Genomic DNA, 17,478 nt, shown 5'->3' on the forward strand with positions numbered 1-17,478 from the left:
TCAACTATTAGGTCAACTCGGTTGGTTTAGAGTCCTAATCTTAATAACTTAACAGTGAACCAATGCTGAACTAACACATGAAGAAAGAAAACTATTTTGCAAGAAATATGGTGATGCATCTGGACACAAAACACATATTTGTAAATTATATGTATATTAGCAGTAGGCCCTTCTACCTACTATAAAATAAAATAACGGCAGGCCCTTCTTAATCTGGTGTTTTTTTTTTTTGTAACAGATTTCACACACTGTTTTGGGTACTTTATTGTAAATAGAACTTAAGAATTTCATAACTTGTATATTCAAGAATATGTGAATATACAAGTATAACCATCTTCTCAGGCAAAAACAAGTTTACTTCCTAAAACAGTTTAATGCAGGATATGCAAATACAAATACGAAAACTTTAAGATTATGTTCGGATCATTGATTATATGTGGAGGCCAACAAAGGAAAAGAAAAGGAAAAGAAGAAAATAAGGTCAAAAATATTTATTTGTTTCAATATTTCCCTTTCCTTGATAAATCCAAAATTCATACCTAACATAAAATTTTCATTATGATGTGATCATCATCATGAAAATTAATGTCGCCTTTGGCTCTGCTATGCATATAATATGTGCACACAACTAAAAAAAACACTCTTTACATTGACAATCGATACAAATAATCAAAAAGCAAACACAAACATGCGATGGTAAATGGAGGGCACAATTGTGGGTAGAAAGTATTTGAAGTGTTAAATTATGTTTCTAGAAACAGTTATAGTACTACTTTTGAATAAGATACTTATCACCAACTTGAGATAAAAGGTTCATGTATGTTCACTTTATGGTTAAACTAAATTCTCAAGAAGTCAATGTGTCATTCCTCTGAAAAATCCAAGTAGGTCTACCTTTTTGACAACTTGCAAAGCAGATTACCACTAGAAAACAATTAAAAAAAGAAAAAGAAAAAGAGGCTAAGTTACATACAAAAGGAAAGTAAATAAATAAATAAATGGGAAGACAACAACTTTGAATACATCCATAGTTTTTTGAATTCAAGGACTGCTACTATGTCCTTAGCCTAATTTGTGTTGTGGGCTTCTATTTGAGGCTTAAATTTTCAAAAATTTCATTGTCGCGCATGTTATTCTTATCATGAAATATACAAAATCTCTCTAAAAGTAGACTTTTCCACGAACATTCCTAGCTTTTAAGGATATTAAAAAGTAAATCCAAGTGCATAAATGATTTTCACATAATCAGTCACAGATGTAAGACAAAGGATGAGTCCCACACACGGTTGACTTCACACGTGGAATCCATATTTTGTTTCACGCTATATCTCTTTCTATGAAAATTTCCTGTGTTCATACAACAGCTGATGCTGAAATCCCAAATCAATGTGCTTTCTAATGATAAAAGGCGACAGATACCTTTCAAAGCAACTATATCAAATGTGAACAATATGTCTTTTGTGACAATGGAAACCTACAACGCTCAAAAGTTGATAGTTATCCAAAACACCATCTATAAAAACAAAAGCAAAAATGTCAATAGTTGTCAATTGTGCCGCATTTTCTCTTACAAAGTCATAGTTGTCATACCAAGTAATCTGACTATGAAGATTCCTTGAACCAATACAACATTCTCATAAATCTTATAAATACCCAAAATTGGATAACTCTTACAACACTTCACCTTTCTTGGCTCAAAGGTTTTAAGTATTTTGTGTTCAATCTCTCTTGATATTGTGGTCATGTTGTCTATGTTCTTCAGGTTCTCTCTTTGTAGCAAAAACCATAGCTAATCCTTCTCATGATATGAGTTTCACAATCCTTCTACTATATATACAAATCTGAAAGGGGCACTTTGAAGAATGGGAAGCAAGAATCGATACAGGAAATGGGGGTTAACAAAAGGGGATTTCGAAGAAGGGAATCAAAACAACTATCAAAGCAAACAAACATAAAAAACCTAAACCTAATATTTTCCTATTTTTATAAACAAACCCAGTGAGTTCATAAACGTGAACTCATAGTTTCAAAGAAAGGGATTGCGGTCTAGGGTTTCATAGAATGGACATGGAGAAAGGGGGAGAGAAAAAAGTTGCACAGAGAGAGAGAGAGAGACATACCTTCAGGCGAAGTCGAGGGTGGGTCGTCTTCACAGGGATGGCTTCGAGGGATGGTCTTCGAGGGCGAAGAGGAGGGTCTACATGCTGTCTTAAAAACAGAGGGGTTTGGGAAAAAAACTGAAAAAATTTGAAAAAAAAGGTAACCGGTTGAAGGGGTTGTCAATATTCCTAATCAAATTATTCAGTGGTTGAGATTCATTTGTAAAAATCTAATGGCTTAAAATAAATGTGTATATGATGTGCACATCTTATTGAGGTGCACATCTTAACAGCTCCCTAAAAGAAAATAGATAACTGCAGGAGAAGAGATGAAGAGTGGAACGGAGCAAAAGCGAAAAGAGATGGAGAAAAAAGAGGGTTCAAAGGAGCAAAACCGCAGGACAAGGGTTTCAATCTCTCTCGATATTGCATTCTCTACCTAATTTTTTCTTTGAATTCAAAGATTTGTATTCTGACTTCGATTAATTAGATGTTTTGTTGTTTTTGTGAAGTGAAGGTACACTCTCTGCTTGATGTTTTAATGTTGATTTTTGGGATTTTTTTTGAAATGAACGATATGAGTTTTCTGAGGTTTCACATTAGGGCTAGGGTTCCGAGATCTTTCGGAGCATTTTTATTTTCTAATACTTTTTTGAGTTTGAGATTTCTTGATGCTTTGGGATGATTAGTTGTTTTTGAATGGGACACTTGTGCACCTCATTTTTTCCATTGGGTTTATCATTATGTTGGCATTTTGTGAATGATTTGTTAAGTATATGGGGTGAAGATTTAAACTGGAGAGTTTCTGGGTTGACGAATTGTGATTTTAAATTTAGGTTTTAATGATTTTCAGACTTGCAATTTAGATATAACAACACAACAAAAATAAGTGTGAATCATCAAATTACTCCTCAAAAAAATGATTGACTATTGAAATCAATGAAGACCCTATCACTTGATTTGATACTTCACAATATTTTTTTGTCCGGTTTTTGTTGAAAAAAATATAAATTATGGTTGTGCTGTTAAAATTTTTGTTCATTTAGAACATGTATGATACGGGAAAGGTATATTGAAATTGAAACAAAAATGTGTATTTAAATCTGTATATTTGTCTGTTTTGTCTGATTGTATATTGAAATTGAAACAAAAATGTGTACTTATATCTGTGTATTTTTTTGTTTTGTGTGATTTTGAACTCAGATTTCTATAAATTGAGTTTTTTTTTTTTTTTGATGATTGAATCGCTCTCTGGAGTTTCGAGAAGTTTATCTCTGTAAATTGGATCTTTAGTCACTTTATTACAGTTAAATTATTAAATAAGTTCAATAAGATAAATATTGACATGTAGTTTTAAACGTTAACTTTAGAGTATTTTAGAATGAAATTTTATTTTGACCACTCACTTTCTTAATATTAAGTATGAGGTTGTTTCTTTTATATTCTAAGAAATTACTATTACAATTCTCTGATATGTTACATTCTTTTGTTGTGTGTATTGTGTTAGCCTTTGGGTGCTGCTGCTGGAAGATGATCAGAAGGCTTTCAAAACAGAGTTTGCAGTGCATCTGTTGGTGCCGTTGGAGAGCTATCCCTGCTAGTTGCCGCTGCTGCTGATATTTGCTGCTGCAGAGTTGTTTAAGGTGCTGATTTTGGTGCTGGTTTTTCTATTGGCTTTGGTTGGTTGCTCACCAACTTTTGATGACGTACTAGCAAGCGATTACACTACAAGAAAAAGCATCTTTGGCGACTAAAAAAGTACCTTTGGTCGCTGAAAGTATAGGTTTTGGCGACTAAAAAAGCATTAGTAGCCAAAAGTAAAGATTTTTGGCAACTAAAAAAATTTAGTAGCCAAAAGCATAGGTTTTGGCGACTAAAAATCTGTTTGGTCGCTGATATATGGCTTTTACCGACTAAAAAAATTTTAGTAACCAAAAGTAAGGCCCTTTGGCGACTAAAAAAAATTAGTAGTCAAAAGTGAGGCATTCGGCGACTAAAAAGATGTTTGGTCACCAAAAGTGAGGCTTTTATTGATTAAAAAAGTTTTAGTAGCCAAAAGTTAGGCCCTTTGGCGACTAAAAACAATTTGGTAGCCAAAAGTGAGGCTTTTACCGACTAAAAAAATTTTAGTAGCCAAAAGTGAGGCATTTGGCGACTAAAAACAAGTTTGGTCGCCAAAAGTAGTAATTTTAGCGCGGGAATTTTATTTTTTAATGACTAAAATATTATTAGTAGCCAAAAGTATAAAATTGGCAACTAAAATTATGTTTAGTCCCCAAAAGTTGTCTCTTTTTTTTCTAATAAATAATTTATTTTTACATAAATTATGTTCAATAAAAAATAATTATCTTTACGTATATACTTTTACATTAATACGGGTCTATGTACTATATAAATAATATATATTGCATATAAAATCATATGGTGTTATGGAGGCATAGTGGAAAGAGGGTGTTGTATAAGGTTTATGGTGTGGGAGGTTGATGGTTCGAATCTCCACAAGAGCAAAGTGTAATTTATTTTTTCACGAATAAGCTATTGGCGACTAAAAGGTTTGGTTGCCGATTCCTTGAGTGTTGGCGACTAAAACATTGGTCGGTAAATGTATAATTTTAAAAAATATAATTGACTATTGGCGACCAATAATTTAGTAGCCAAACATTGGCCCTTTGCTGACCAACTCAAATTTAGTAGCTAAAAGGTAGGTTTTGCCGACTAAATAAAATAGTAGCCAAATGTTTCACTTTTAGCGACCAAACACATGTTTAGTCGCTAAAACATTTGCCGACAGGGTTTAGGTGACGAACTTGGCGACAAAAAAATTTAGTTGCTAATTGGTATCAGCGACTAAAAAAGTGACCTTTGGCGACTAATATTTTGGTCGGCAAAACTGTTATTTCTTGTAGTGTTAATTGGGATTGGTATGTTTCACTATGATACTTTTTGCACTCATCTCTTTTCCTTTCTTGATGTAATAAGTTCCTTTGTTCATCAATAAAAGTTTTATTTTGCCAATCAAAAAAAAAAAGAAAAAAAAAGGACCTAAAATAGTTAAATATTGTTTTAGTTTGTGAGAAATTGATTTTAGGTTTTTATACTTATAATAGGTCTGTTATAATTTGTGGAATCTATAATAATTTATATTTTAATTTAAAACAATGTCTAATTACAATTTGGTTGGGTGTAAATGTCTAGCATTGGTCTATACTGTTTGGGTGCTTAACTAACACTTATTGAAACACTTATTACTTGTATTACATATCTTTTGTAAGTTAACATTATGATTGAAAAGAACATAAGATAGCATGGGTGTTACTGTCATTCATTCTTTTGTTATTGTGATACATTCTGTCTTTCCTATAATCAAATCAATGTTGTGACTTTTTTATTCATATACTCGTGCTTATATTGACTATAAAATTATTATCCAATTTATTGCTATTATTCTATATTCTTAATTTTTTGTCCAAGTATATATTCTCCTATTGTTTATTTTCATTCTTATGATAACATGTGCACTAAATATTATGTTCATTATTCTGTATCATTTATTTCACTTCTAAGCATTGCTAGACCACTTGCACAAATGAAACAAATTAAGGTAATACGAGTTGTTGTTTTCTCTTTTATGTTAACTTCAAATTGCCAATATGTGGTTCATTTGCACATAAGCTTGTGTTTGACAAACTTGGCTTTAAAGGGGGCTTTATTTGGTCATTCATCCTTGGCATTTAAGGATGTTCTGAATAGTTCATAAGTGGTGCTGACACATACATATAATAATTAATAGTACATGCCAAGGATCAATGATGATTTAATACAACTAAAGGATGATTAAGGGAGTTGGATTATACCAATTTGCCATATGTGTTTATATTCACTATTATATGCCTAAATCGCTGTATAGAGTAGCAATTTGGATTGCCATAACCACCTTGGCTAAAGTTTTTTTTTTTTTTTGGTGTGGAAGGCTTTAGTTACTTACTCTCATTTATCATGTAAGCTATTGGAAATCAAGCAAGCTATTTGTTAATATAATAATACCAAGCATGCTTATATCATTAATATATATTTAATAGTTAGTGCTTCTCCATCAGATGATTTATTGTAGTGCTTTAGGTAGTGCCTTCAACTTTCGGCTACTTTTATTTTTATATGTTTTCTTTCATAATGTTGTATCATAATGATGTTGTATTAGCTCTCCTATATAATGGAGCCTTCTCTTCATGTTTAATACACAATTGAATCACAGAGTGTATTAGCTCTTTCAATCACTCTCTCAATATTTCTTTCATGGTATTAGAGCAGGTGTAATCCTGTCTCATCATCAATATTTTTGTTGTCTCTCTCTTCTACTCAAATCTATTCTTCTATTTCATGCCTAAATACGGTCCAGCTTTTGGAATGGCTATCGACTCATCCTCCTCTTCTTCTGATATTATCATCTCATCATCTTTATCCTCTCATCAAATGGAAACCTCTCATCTTCCGATCACCGCCCATAAACTGAATGGGCAAAATTATTTGCAATGGTCTCAATCCATATTAATGTTTATACGGGGAAAGGAGAAAGACGACTACATCACCGGAGCCTCAGCACTACCAGAAACCACAGCATCAACCTACAAAAGGTGGATAGCTGAAAATAACATGGTCATGTCGTGGCTCGTCAACTCTATGACCACTGACATTGGCGAAAATTTTCTGTCATTTGATACTGCCAAAGAGATCTGGGACATGGCAAAAGAAACGTTTTCAGACAAGGAAAACACATCTGAAATCATCCAGCTTGAAAGCTCCCTCCACGATTTACGTCAAGACAATCTTACGGTAACTGAATATTTCAATACCCTTACTCGTCTATGGCGTCAACTTGATACGTTTGAGGTTCATAACTGGCAGTGTGTTGCTGATGGTTTGTTGTATAAAAAGATTGTCGAAGGGAAGCGTGTGTTTACATTCTTGTTAGGATTAAACACAAATCTTGATGAAATCAGAGGAAGAATTATGGGAGTAAAACCGCTACCTAGCCTTAGAGAGGCATTCTCTGAAGTCCGTCGCGAAGAAAGCCGGAAAAAACTCATGATGGGATCCCATCAACAACTGAATATGGCAGAAAGCTCGGCTCTTAAGACTCAATTCGCTCCTATTGACAACCGTCAGAAAAATAAAGGAGGTAGGCCTTGGTGTGATCATTGTAGAAAGCCGGGTCACTCGAGAGAAACTTGCTGGAAGATTCATGGAAAGCCAGCAGATTGGAAGCCACGTCAGCCTCTTGAGAAAGAAGGACGAGGTAATCATGTAGGTACAAATGAACGATCACCACAACCTGAAGCAAGCCCTTTCACCAAGGAGCAAATGGAGATGCTCCAGAAACTACTACAGTCACAATCTGGTTCGTCTTCCAACCACATCATTGGATCCGGAACCTTGGCTCACAAAGGTAATTCTTTGAACGCCTTTACTGTTGGTAAGAAACGTAAAAAATCTTGGATTGTGGACTCAGGAGCATCTGATCATATGACGGGAGATGCAACAATTTTTGATACATATAGCTCATGTCAAAATAATTTAACGGTCCGAATAGCAGATGGTTCACTATCAAAGGTTGCTGGTATAGGTTCAGTTGTGCTGTCTAGGAATCTTATTCTCAACTCTGTTCTCCTTGTTCCTGACTTGGACTGTAATTTATTGTCAATTAGTAAACTCACTAAGGAAAAGAGGTGTGTTACTAATTTTTTCTCCACTCATTGTGAATTTCAGGATTTGGATTCGGGGAAGACGATTGGCAATGCTGAGGAATGCTCTGGACTCTACATCCTTAAGGAATGCCACTATCCACAGGAACAACCTCAAACGGCAATTCGTGGTAGTTCTTTTTCGGTTTCGTGTCAAAATAACGATAGAGCAATTATGTTGTGGCACTATCGCTTAGGTCATCCGAATGTTATGTATCTCAAGCATTTATTTCCTTCATTATTTAAAACTCCAAAACCTTTTGATTGTGAAATCTGTCAATTGTCTAAGCATGTACGGTCCCATTTTCCCATTCAATCCTATAAAGCGTCTCGTCCATTCTCACTAATTCATAGTGATATCTGGGGTCCATCAAGAATAAAAAATGTAACTGGTACTAGGTGGTTTGTCTCATTCATAGATGATCATACTAGATTAACCTGGGTCTTCCTCATGAAAGACAAATCTGAAACAAGCCAAATTTTCAAAAATTTTCAAATTATGATTCAGACACAATTCCAGTCAAAAATCCAAATTCTAAAATCTGATAATGCTCGGGACTATTTCAACTCCATTCTAGGAGAATTTTTAGCCAAAGAAGGGATAGTTCACTTAAGTTCATGTGTTGACACCCCACAACAAAATGGCATCGCTGAACGGAAAAATAGACATTTGTTAGATGTTGCTAGATCGCTAATGTTTTCCACAAATGTTCCACAATTCTTCTGGGGGGAAGCTGTTCTTATAGCAGCCTACCTTATCAATAGGATGCCATCTAGGGTACTACAATTCCAAACTCCTTGTCAACTTCTCCTAAAATCCTTTCCAACTACTCGTCTCATCTCCACTATCCCACCAAAAATTTTCGGGTGTTCTGTCTTTGTTCATATCCATCAACAGTATCGAAGTAAACTTGATCCCAGGTCGCTCAAGTGTATCTTCATTGGGTATTCGTCACATCAAAAAGGGTATAAGTGTTACTCTCCGGTCACAAGGAAATTCTACAATTCCATGGATGTCACATTTTTTGAAACCCAGTCTTACTACCCTAAAATCATTCTTCAGGGGGAGACTCCAACCCAGGAATATCAATTTTGGACCCTTGAGTCATTTAGTGAGCCATCCATCACCACCAAAAATCCCACACCTCCTGAGTCATTGAATCAATCTTTACCTGCCGAAAATTCTGAGTTCATTGTTGACTTGCGGGATAATGAGCACATCCAAGAGGAAACGGAGGAAGGAGCAATTTCTCAACAATCCCATGAGGCTGAACCGGGTTCTAATCCAAGCAACATTCCAGGTGACAATCTTCCTCCCACAGATAGTACTGATAGTTCTGAGTTAGAAAATAGTATTCTTAATATGCCCATAGCTTGGAGAAAAGGAGTTAGATCATGTACTCAGCATCCCATTGGGAACTTTATTTCTTATGATAAGCTATCACCTTCGTTTCGTGCCTTCACTTCTAGCATCACGGAGATACCCATTCCTCGGAATATTCAGGAAGCTTTCAAGTATCCGAAGTGGAAGGCGGCAGTCAATGAGGAAGTTCGGGCCCTGGAAAAGAATGGTACTTGGGCAATTACTGATCTTCCAAGAGGTAAAAAACCAGTTGGGTGTAAGTGGATTTTCACAGTAAAACACAAGGCAGATGGTAATGTAGAACGTTATAAAGCTCGGTTGGTCGCCAAAGGATTCTCCCAATCCTATGGCATTGACTATCAAGAAACCTTTGCTCCAGTTGCCAAGCTCAACACTGTTCGTGTACTTTTATCCTTGGCAGCTAATCTCGATTGGACACTTCACCAACTTGATGTGAAAAATGCCTTTCTCAATGGTGACTTAGAGGAAGAAGTTTACATGGACATTCCTGCTGGACTTGAGACAACATTAAATTTCAACAAAGTTTGCAGACTCCAAAAATCCTTGTATGGTCTCAAACAATCTCCCAGGGCCTGGTTTGAACGGTTCACTAAGGCAGTGAAAGGGTACGGTTTTGTTCAATGTCAATCCGATCATACATTATTTGTGAAGCACTCCCTAGGAGGGAAATTGGCAATTATCATTGTTTATGTGGATGACATAATTCTAACAGGTGATCATGAAGAGGAAATTGGCTTACTTAAAAAATTCCTAACAAAGGAATTTGAGATTAAAGATCTTGGAAACCTTAAGTACTTTCTTGGAATGGAGATTGCTAGGTCAAAGAAAGGTATAGCAGTCTCACAACGTAAATACGTTCTAGACTTACTGAATGAAACAGGGATGCTAGGATGCAAGCCGGCAGACACACCTATGGACACAACTATCAAACTGGAAGAAAGTGACGGTAGTGCACCAAGTGATAAAGGGAGATATCAACGTCTTGTGGGAAAACTCATTTATCTTTCTCATACAAGGCCAGACATCGGCTTCTCTGTAAGTGTGGTCAGTCAATTCATGAATAATCCAACCGAAAAACACATGACTGCTGTGATCAGAATATTGAGGTACCTAAAAAGGACACCGGGAAAGGGTCTCTTCTTCCAAAGAACAACAAATAGAAAAATTGAGATTTTTTCAGATGCAGATTGGGCAGGTTCATTGACTGATCGAAGATCTACTTCTGGCTATTGTTCGTTTGTTTGGGGGAACGCGGTTACATGGCGAAGCAAGAAACAGTCAGTGGTAGCCCGTAGTAGTGCTGAGGCAGAATTTCGTGCTATGGCACTAGGTATCTGTGAGGGAATCTGGTTGAACAGGATGTTAGAAGAATTACGGGTTCCATCTGAGCATCCCATGGTTTTATACTGCGACAACCAAGCCGCCATCAGTATAGCTAAGAATCCGGTTCATCATGATCGAACGAAACACGTGGAGATAGATCGACACTTTATCAAGGAAAAGATTGAAGAAGGAGTTTTTCAAGTCAGCTACACTCCAACAAACTATCAAAAGGCTGACATTCTCACAAAAGCTCTTGCTCGCGTTCACTTCGAAGATCTGACGGAAAAATTGGGAATGATTAATATCTACAACGTAGCTTGAGGGGGAGTATTGGAAATCAAGCAAGCTATTTGTTAATATAATAATACCAAGCATGCTTATATCATTAATATATATTTAATAGTTAGTGCTTCTCCATCAGATGATTTATTGTAGTGCTTTAGGTAGTGCCTTCAACTTTCGGCTACTTTTATTTTTATATGTTTTCTTTCATAATGTTGTATCATAATGATGTTGTATTAGCTCTCCTATATAATGGAGCCTTCTCTTCATGTTTAATACACAATTGAATCACAGAGTGTATTAGCTCTTTCAATCACTCTCTCAATATTTCTTTCATAAGCTAATGAGTGCAATTTTGTTTTTCATTTTATTATCGATCATCTATACAGAGGGTTGAGTGATGAGAGCATATATGGAGTGTTATAATACTAATGTTGTTTGTTATTGAGCAGGATTAGCTGGATGTGAGATTAGAGAGTTCTCCAAATTGTGGGTTGAGTGTTGTGAGACCATAAACATGTGGGTTTACACTAACACTTTCTTGCCTATCTCTATGTGTAATTTCTGCAGGTACAATAGGAAACATGAGTGTTGTGATGTGTATAGTAGTTGATTGAGTAAAGTGAGACCACAAATTGAGTGTAGCTTGTCTCATTACCTGCTTTTCTTGATGAGTGTGATGCATATATGTGGGTTAAGTGATGTAGGAATAAATTGTGTTGTGAGCTTTGTTGATGCAGGTTGTGTAAAATCTGACTATGATTCAATACTTTTTAAAGTGCCATTTTTCAGGTCCTGCTATGCTTAATGGTGATGGAGGAAATAGAAGACATGGAGACCAGGCTGTAAGCTGCACCAGTCATGTGCTTTCCATCCTGATGCTTTTACTTTCTGTTGTTTTTTGGAATAATGGCTGCTTCTATTACAGTTACTTTTGATCGTCAATTTGAGAGTGGTGTACTTATTTTGAGCTGCTGCGATGTTCAACTATATGCTGCTTGTATTGAGATGTTTTGCTGGTATGGCTGCTATGCTATTTGTTGAGCAGCTTTGCTACTGTACTACTCTGTTACCAAGTGTTCCTGCTGCAACTTTCTGTGCTGCTGAAGTACGTGATTTTGGATGCTACAACTTCTGCTACAACCCATTTGGATGCCTCTATTTGGATTGTTGCAGAATTTGGTTAAGACAAACTGCTGTTTTGGGGCGTGGTGCTTATTTTATTTTAATTTTCTTTGTTTTTCTGTTTGTGTGGTCTTCTCTTGTACAGGGTCCCTATTTTATTTATATGGTCTTGAACATGTTTTTATTCTCTGTTTTTATATGTCCGCGTATAATTCTGTATAGCTGGTTTTAGGGCCTGGGGTATGCCCCTTTGAAATATTGTATATTTTCTTGTTTTATTTTATGACTTATTCAACCCCACCCCGCCCCCCCCTCAAAAAAAAAAAAAAAAATCATCGTAAGGAAGAGTTCCCTCAATCTTGCAGCTCTTAGTTAATTACTTTCGAAACCAATCATCTCGACATTTCTGCACACTTAATTCTAGTCATGGAATATATGGCTAAGCAAAATATATAACCGATTTATATATACTTGCAACTTCCAACTATATTTTGTTTAATTCAAATAAATAGTAGCTTTTGGGCATAACTCATGATCTATTGTTGTGTTCTTTGTCTGCAAGTGTGTTGGTATTATGTCCTCTTGATCCTCAGCTTCATTTCAAGATTCATATTTAAGAGATTCGTGAAGGTGATCACCTAACTATGAAGGGACCCAAGGTAAATTTTATTCCACTTTCTGGCATAATGGTAATTGGAATATGGATTATTATAGTAATGTGAAACAGAAATGAGAACTTGATATTGCACTTGTTATAAATGTGTGATGTTTGATAGCTTTTGGAAACATAGTATGCTTTTGGAAAACTTAGTTGTTGGAACAATCATTTGACTTGCTATTTTTTAAATGCTGAAATGGTGTTCTAAAGTAGAGGCAATGTGTCTTATTATTGGAATTCATATGGGATCAAGATCAAGAAACAATATGCATTGTTTGATTCCAAGGTTCTCACTAAAATTCCAATAGGACCATTGAAAGGCAAGAAAAGGGTTGTTGTTGGTCTTATGGTCTTGGGAAAAAGGCCCTGCTGGTCTGATGTTGCTAGTGGCTGATGCTATTGCTTGCTGGTCTGCTGCTGCTGCTGCTGTCGCCCTGGTGGCTGATGGGTTTCTGCTGCTGTAATGTTGCTATGGGGTGGCCGCTACTAGATGCTGATCTACTGCAAATTTCTAATAGTGGTCTTTATTTAGAGTCTTGTAAATGATTATTGTTTCTCCAAATGTGTGCCTCATGGAAGAGGGATTCTTGTTTCCCCAAATAGCCCACCATAAGGTATGATTTATTGTTTATTTTTTAGTTCTCTGCGTAAATCATTTCAAATATATATATTGTTAGCACAAAAACATATAATGTTATTTTGAAATATCTAATGTTATTTTTTTTAGGAATCAAAAATTTTTTTTTTTTTGGTAATTTATTTATTTGGTAACAACACTAGTGATGCTGACACTAGAGACTTAGGCCTTGTTTGGCAACCGAACTTTTTAGCCAAAAAGTCAAAAAGTTATTAAATTAGTCAAAAAGTCAAAAAGTTACTAAATTAGCCAAAAAGCCAACAACCCATACCAAAAAGTCAAAGATTCTCTTTTCTCTCTATTTTTTGTACATCTTTTCGTAATAAGCCAAAAAGTCATCCCAAACATACTAGTTTTTTTAAACTCATATTTTAGCCAAATAGTCAAAAAGTTACTAAATTAGCCTGTTTCCAAACGAGGCCTTAGATGGTGTTGGAGATTGATTTTTTAAGTAATTTTTGATTTGGTGTGCCTTGCATATTTTCAAAATATAAATTTACATTGTATTCGTTTTATTATTAGATTCCAAGTTATTTTAACTTTTTTAAAGTGTCTATGCTTCTTAGCTGGTCTTTTTCTTTGCCCTATTTACTAAATGAATTTGATTCCTAGAATCTGTTGATGTTGGAATTCATTAGTTGGTCTAAACCAATTGCTGAATTTTGTATGCCAAGGGTGATGCTCAATCTTTACATGTGTGTGTTTAATTATTGTCTTCTGAGAGACTGTTTTGGTGAGTAGGTGATTGCTAGCTTGTGGATATCTTCAATTTTGGGAAGTTGCTGTAATTTCTTGATATTGCTCTACATATGTAATGATAACAAACTTTTTTTTTTTTGGTTTTTTTGAAATATCAAATGTAGGTTTTTATTTATAGACTATACCTAGTCTTAATTATTGTGCTTTTGATGAAACAACCTTTGTGTTGCTACACACGGGTGCCTGTACTGTATAAGAAGTACGAGGAGCAAGTTGATTCGTTTTCAGAGAAAGCAATGGTCAAGATCAAGAAACAGTATGCAGTGTTTGATGCCAAGGTTCTTAGTAAAATTCCAAGAGGACCATTGAAAGACAAGAAAAAGGGCTTAGGGAAGCCAAGGTAGTCAATGTGTAATAGACATTTGGGTTGTTGTAAGTTTGTGGGTGATTGTCGTGCCGTTTTGCCTGTCTTTGTTGGTTTCATGTTTTCAATTTGTTATCTGCTGTTTCTACTGTGGGTTGACAATTTAGATGTATTTGAGTATTTTAGTGAGTTTAGCCTTTTAGGTTTTATACACTAATTTTAAAAACAGTATCAACAGTGTTTTTTTACCTGCACATCAACTTTAGGTGATTTCATATCAATGTTATTAGTTTGTAATAGTGGTTCCTGAGGGATGCCTCTTGTAAATCTATAAATCTTATAAATATATATATATATATATAAATGATTTTCAATTATTTTCGCCGTTGTAAATTTGTCGTTGCCAGAAAGTAAAGCTTTCTCGACGCACTACTTGTCGGTAAATGTGTTACTAAAAGTTTATTTTTTCCCACTCATATTGTGTTGTTAGAAGTGCATTTTTTGCCAGTACTAATATGTCGTTGCCAAAAGTAAAGTTTTATCAACAAACAAATCGTGGGTAAATGGAAACATTTACCGACGTAAATGTGTCGTCAAAAGCTTACTTTTGTTGGCTCATATTTTGTTGTTAAAAGTATATTTTTTGCCCATGCAAATTTGTGTCGCGAAAAGTATCACACAATTATTATATTTGAATTACTTTTACCAACGCAAGGTAAATTGTCGATGATAGATGAAGGTTTTTATTAACGACTATGTTCGTTGCTAAAGACATTACTTTTACCAACACAATGATAATTTCGTCGGCAAAAACTTTTGCCGATTCACTATTGCCTACGGGTGGCTGACATAACTTTGTGTGTCGGCAAAACTCTTTGCCGATGAATTTTTCCTTTTAGCAATATATTTTGTTGTATTATGAAAAATATAATTTCTTGTAGTGACAGTTACGTTGCTGATGTCAGTAGTCTACTAGTCCTAGTTGCTGTTGCTGATTACCTGCAAGATTCGGAGTTGGAGCATCTCCAATGCATTGCTATAACAGCTGCTAAAGTCATAATATGGCAGCTTGAGCAAAAATTGCTTCTCCAATGGCATGCTATAGTAGTTGCCAAATTTGGCAACTGCCAAATCAAGTGCCAAACTTGGCAACTACTTTGGCAGCTGCCAAATCTGCCAAGCCACCAAAAATGAAACTGTTTTCTTTCTTCCCTCCTTCCCTCCTTCCCTTTCAGTTGGGATTTTCCAGAATGCATGAAGTTTTATATAAAAATATTGAACAAGAATGAACAAAACAAATTTCTCAAATAATAATTCATCAAAAAATGAACAAAATAGATTTCTCAAATAATTCATCAAAAATTGAACAAGAATGAATAAAACAGATTTCTCAAATAATATTGAACAAGAATGAACAAATCAGATTTCTCAAATATTGAACAAGAATGAACAAAACTGTTTTCTTTCTCAGATTTTTCAAAATATTGAACAAGAATGAACAAAAATACCTGGATTTGATGGGGGGCTAATAATCTGAAATTAATTTCTCAAGAATGAACAAGAATGATCCATTAATTTCTGAAATAATCTTGAACAAGAATGAACTAATATTGAAGAAGAATGAACATAAATAATCTGAAATTAATTTCTCAAATAATCCATTAATTTCTCAAATAATCCATTAAAATTTGAAATAATCCAAAGAAAAATACCTGGATTTGATGTCAATCTGAAGAGGGTTGAAGATGAGGGTTGAAGAGAGAAAACAGTTTACCCGAAGCTGCAGTTGATCCGATCTGATCCGAAGCCGAAGTTTATCCGAAGCTTTGATCTTCACTCTGATCCGAAGCTCAGATCTTCACCCAGACCTTCACTCTGATCCGAAGCTCTGTCTTTCTCTCCGAAGCTTTCTCTCTGTCTCTGAAGTTTCCTCTCTGTTCTAGATGAAAATCTGTCTTGATCAAAACATATAATGTTTATTTTTGGTGTAATAAAGAGCCGTTGGGCTCTGTTTGGTTTGTTTAACATTAAAAAAAAAAAATTTGAAATTATTTTTTACAAATAATGTAATTAAATAATGTTTACGTATAAAAATTAAATAATGTAATTAAATAATGTTTAAATAATGTTTATTTTTTAAATAATGTAATTAAAAAATTGAAATTATTAAATTATTTCTTATTCTGGTATCGTATAAAAATTACGTAATTAAATAACGTTTCAATTTTTTTTAAACAGATGATTCAAGCAAAACTGTTGGGAATAATTTTTTTTTTTAAACAGATGCTTCAATTTCTTATTCGGTCGAATGTTTCAATTGAAATTATTTTTTTAAACATATGTTTCAATTTTTTTTCCCCAATTTTTCATTTTTTTTAAATTTTTTATATTTGTCTAGTTGGGAATAATATAAATATATAATTTTTTTAACAAACAGGTAAAAAAAATGTCACAAAAAACAAAAATAAAATCACAAAAAACCTATCTCCAAACAACACTTACAAAGTTGGAGGGAAAATTGGTTGAGATTTGCCAAAGATAGCAAATGACCATTGGAGCACCATTGCTATAATTTGACAAAATAACACTATTCATTACCAAATTATAACAATAACAACCTCAATATAACAACAACCATTGAAGATGCTCTTATGTTACTTTGGGTGCATTCTACTATTCCTAGTTGTCTACTGCTGCTACATAGCAGTATTAGGATTGGGATGTTTACTTTGAGTGTTTATTTGCTAGTTTGGGAGTAATTTACGTTGGGTGTATTATGTTATCTTTACTGTTTTTATTTTCTTATTCTCGGCTGGTTGATTGCATCTTCACCAATCTTGGGTGTTATCTTGACATATGATTGTGTTATTTTTTCGGTGTCAACTTAGTTGGGATTGTTGAGTGTAGTTATGATACTTGTTGCACCTTCTTACTTTATTGATGTAAGAATAGTTTGCAAATCTTTTTTCATCAATAAAGTTTCACTTTTGTTGATAAAAAAAAAAATGTATAGAATAAATCATTAGATATATGATAGAATTATGTGATATGATATGTATTTTTTTTGATTTGTTATACACCTAATGATGTAGACTACAATTCTATTACCGTATAATTTTGGGTGAATTTATGAGTCTTTAATATTTCTTTCAAATTTATAAAAAAACAA

At 34.4% G+C, this 17,478-nt stretch overlaps 1 protein-coding gene and 1 long non-coding RNA gene across 3 annotated transcripts; both read left to right on the top strand.

Annotated features, from left to right (window-relative positions):
• Positions 1 to 2,424: 2,424 nt before the first annotated feature.
• Positions 2,425 to 14,125, top strand: LOC114297737 (uncharacterized). 2 transcript variants are annotated; one of them, XR_014348406.1, is made up of 3 exons: positions 2,425 to 3,742; positions 11,606 to 13,223; positions 13,988 to 14,125. It is a non-coding gene; the product is annotated as an uncharacterized LOC114297737 (long non-coding RNA). The 2 variants fall into 2 exon arrangements; XR_014348407.1 differs by having other exon boundaries at positions 11,606 to 12,610; positions 12,820 to 14,125.
• LOC145806007 (uncharacterized) lies at positions 6,408 to 7,975 on the top strand. Its single transcript, XM_082901615.1, has 2 exons — positions 6,408 to 7,542; positions 7,863 to 7,975. The coding sequence occupies exons 1-2, from the start codon at positions 6,477 to 6,479 to the stop codon at positions 7,895 to 7,897; spliced, it is 1,101 nt and encodes a 366-aa protein (XP_082757741.1). The 5' UTR covers positions 6,408 to 6,476; the 3' UTR covers positions 7,898 to 7,975.
• Positions 14,126 to 17,478: the final 3,353 nt, after the last annotated feature.

This window comes from Camellia sinensis, chromosome 13 (assembly GCF_055761805.1).
Source record: "Camellia sinensis isolate YWXY chromosome 13, ASM5576180v1, whole genome shotgun sequence".
In the NCBI taxonomy this organism is placed as follows: domain Eukaryota; kingdom Viridiplantae; phylum Streptophyta; class Magnoliopsida; order Ericales; family Theaceae; genus Camellia; species Camellia sinensis.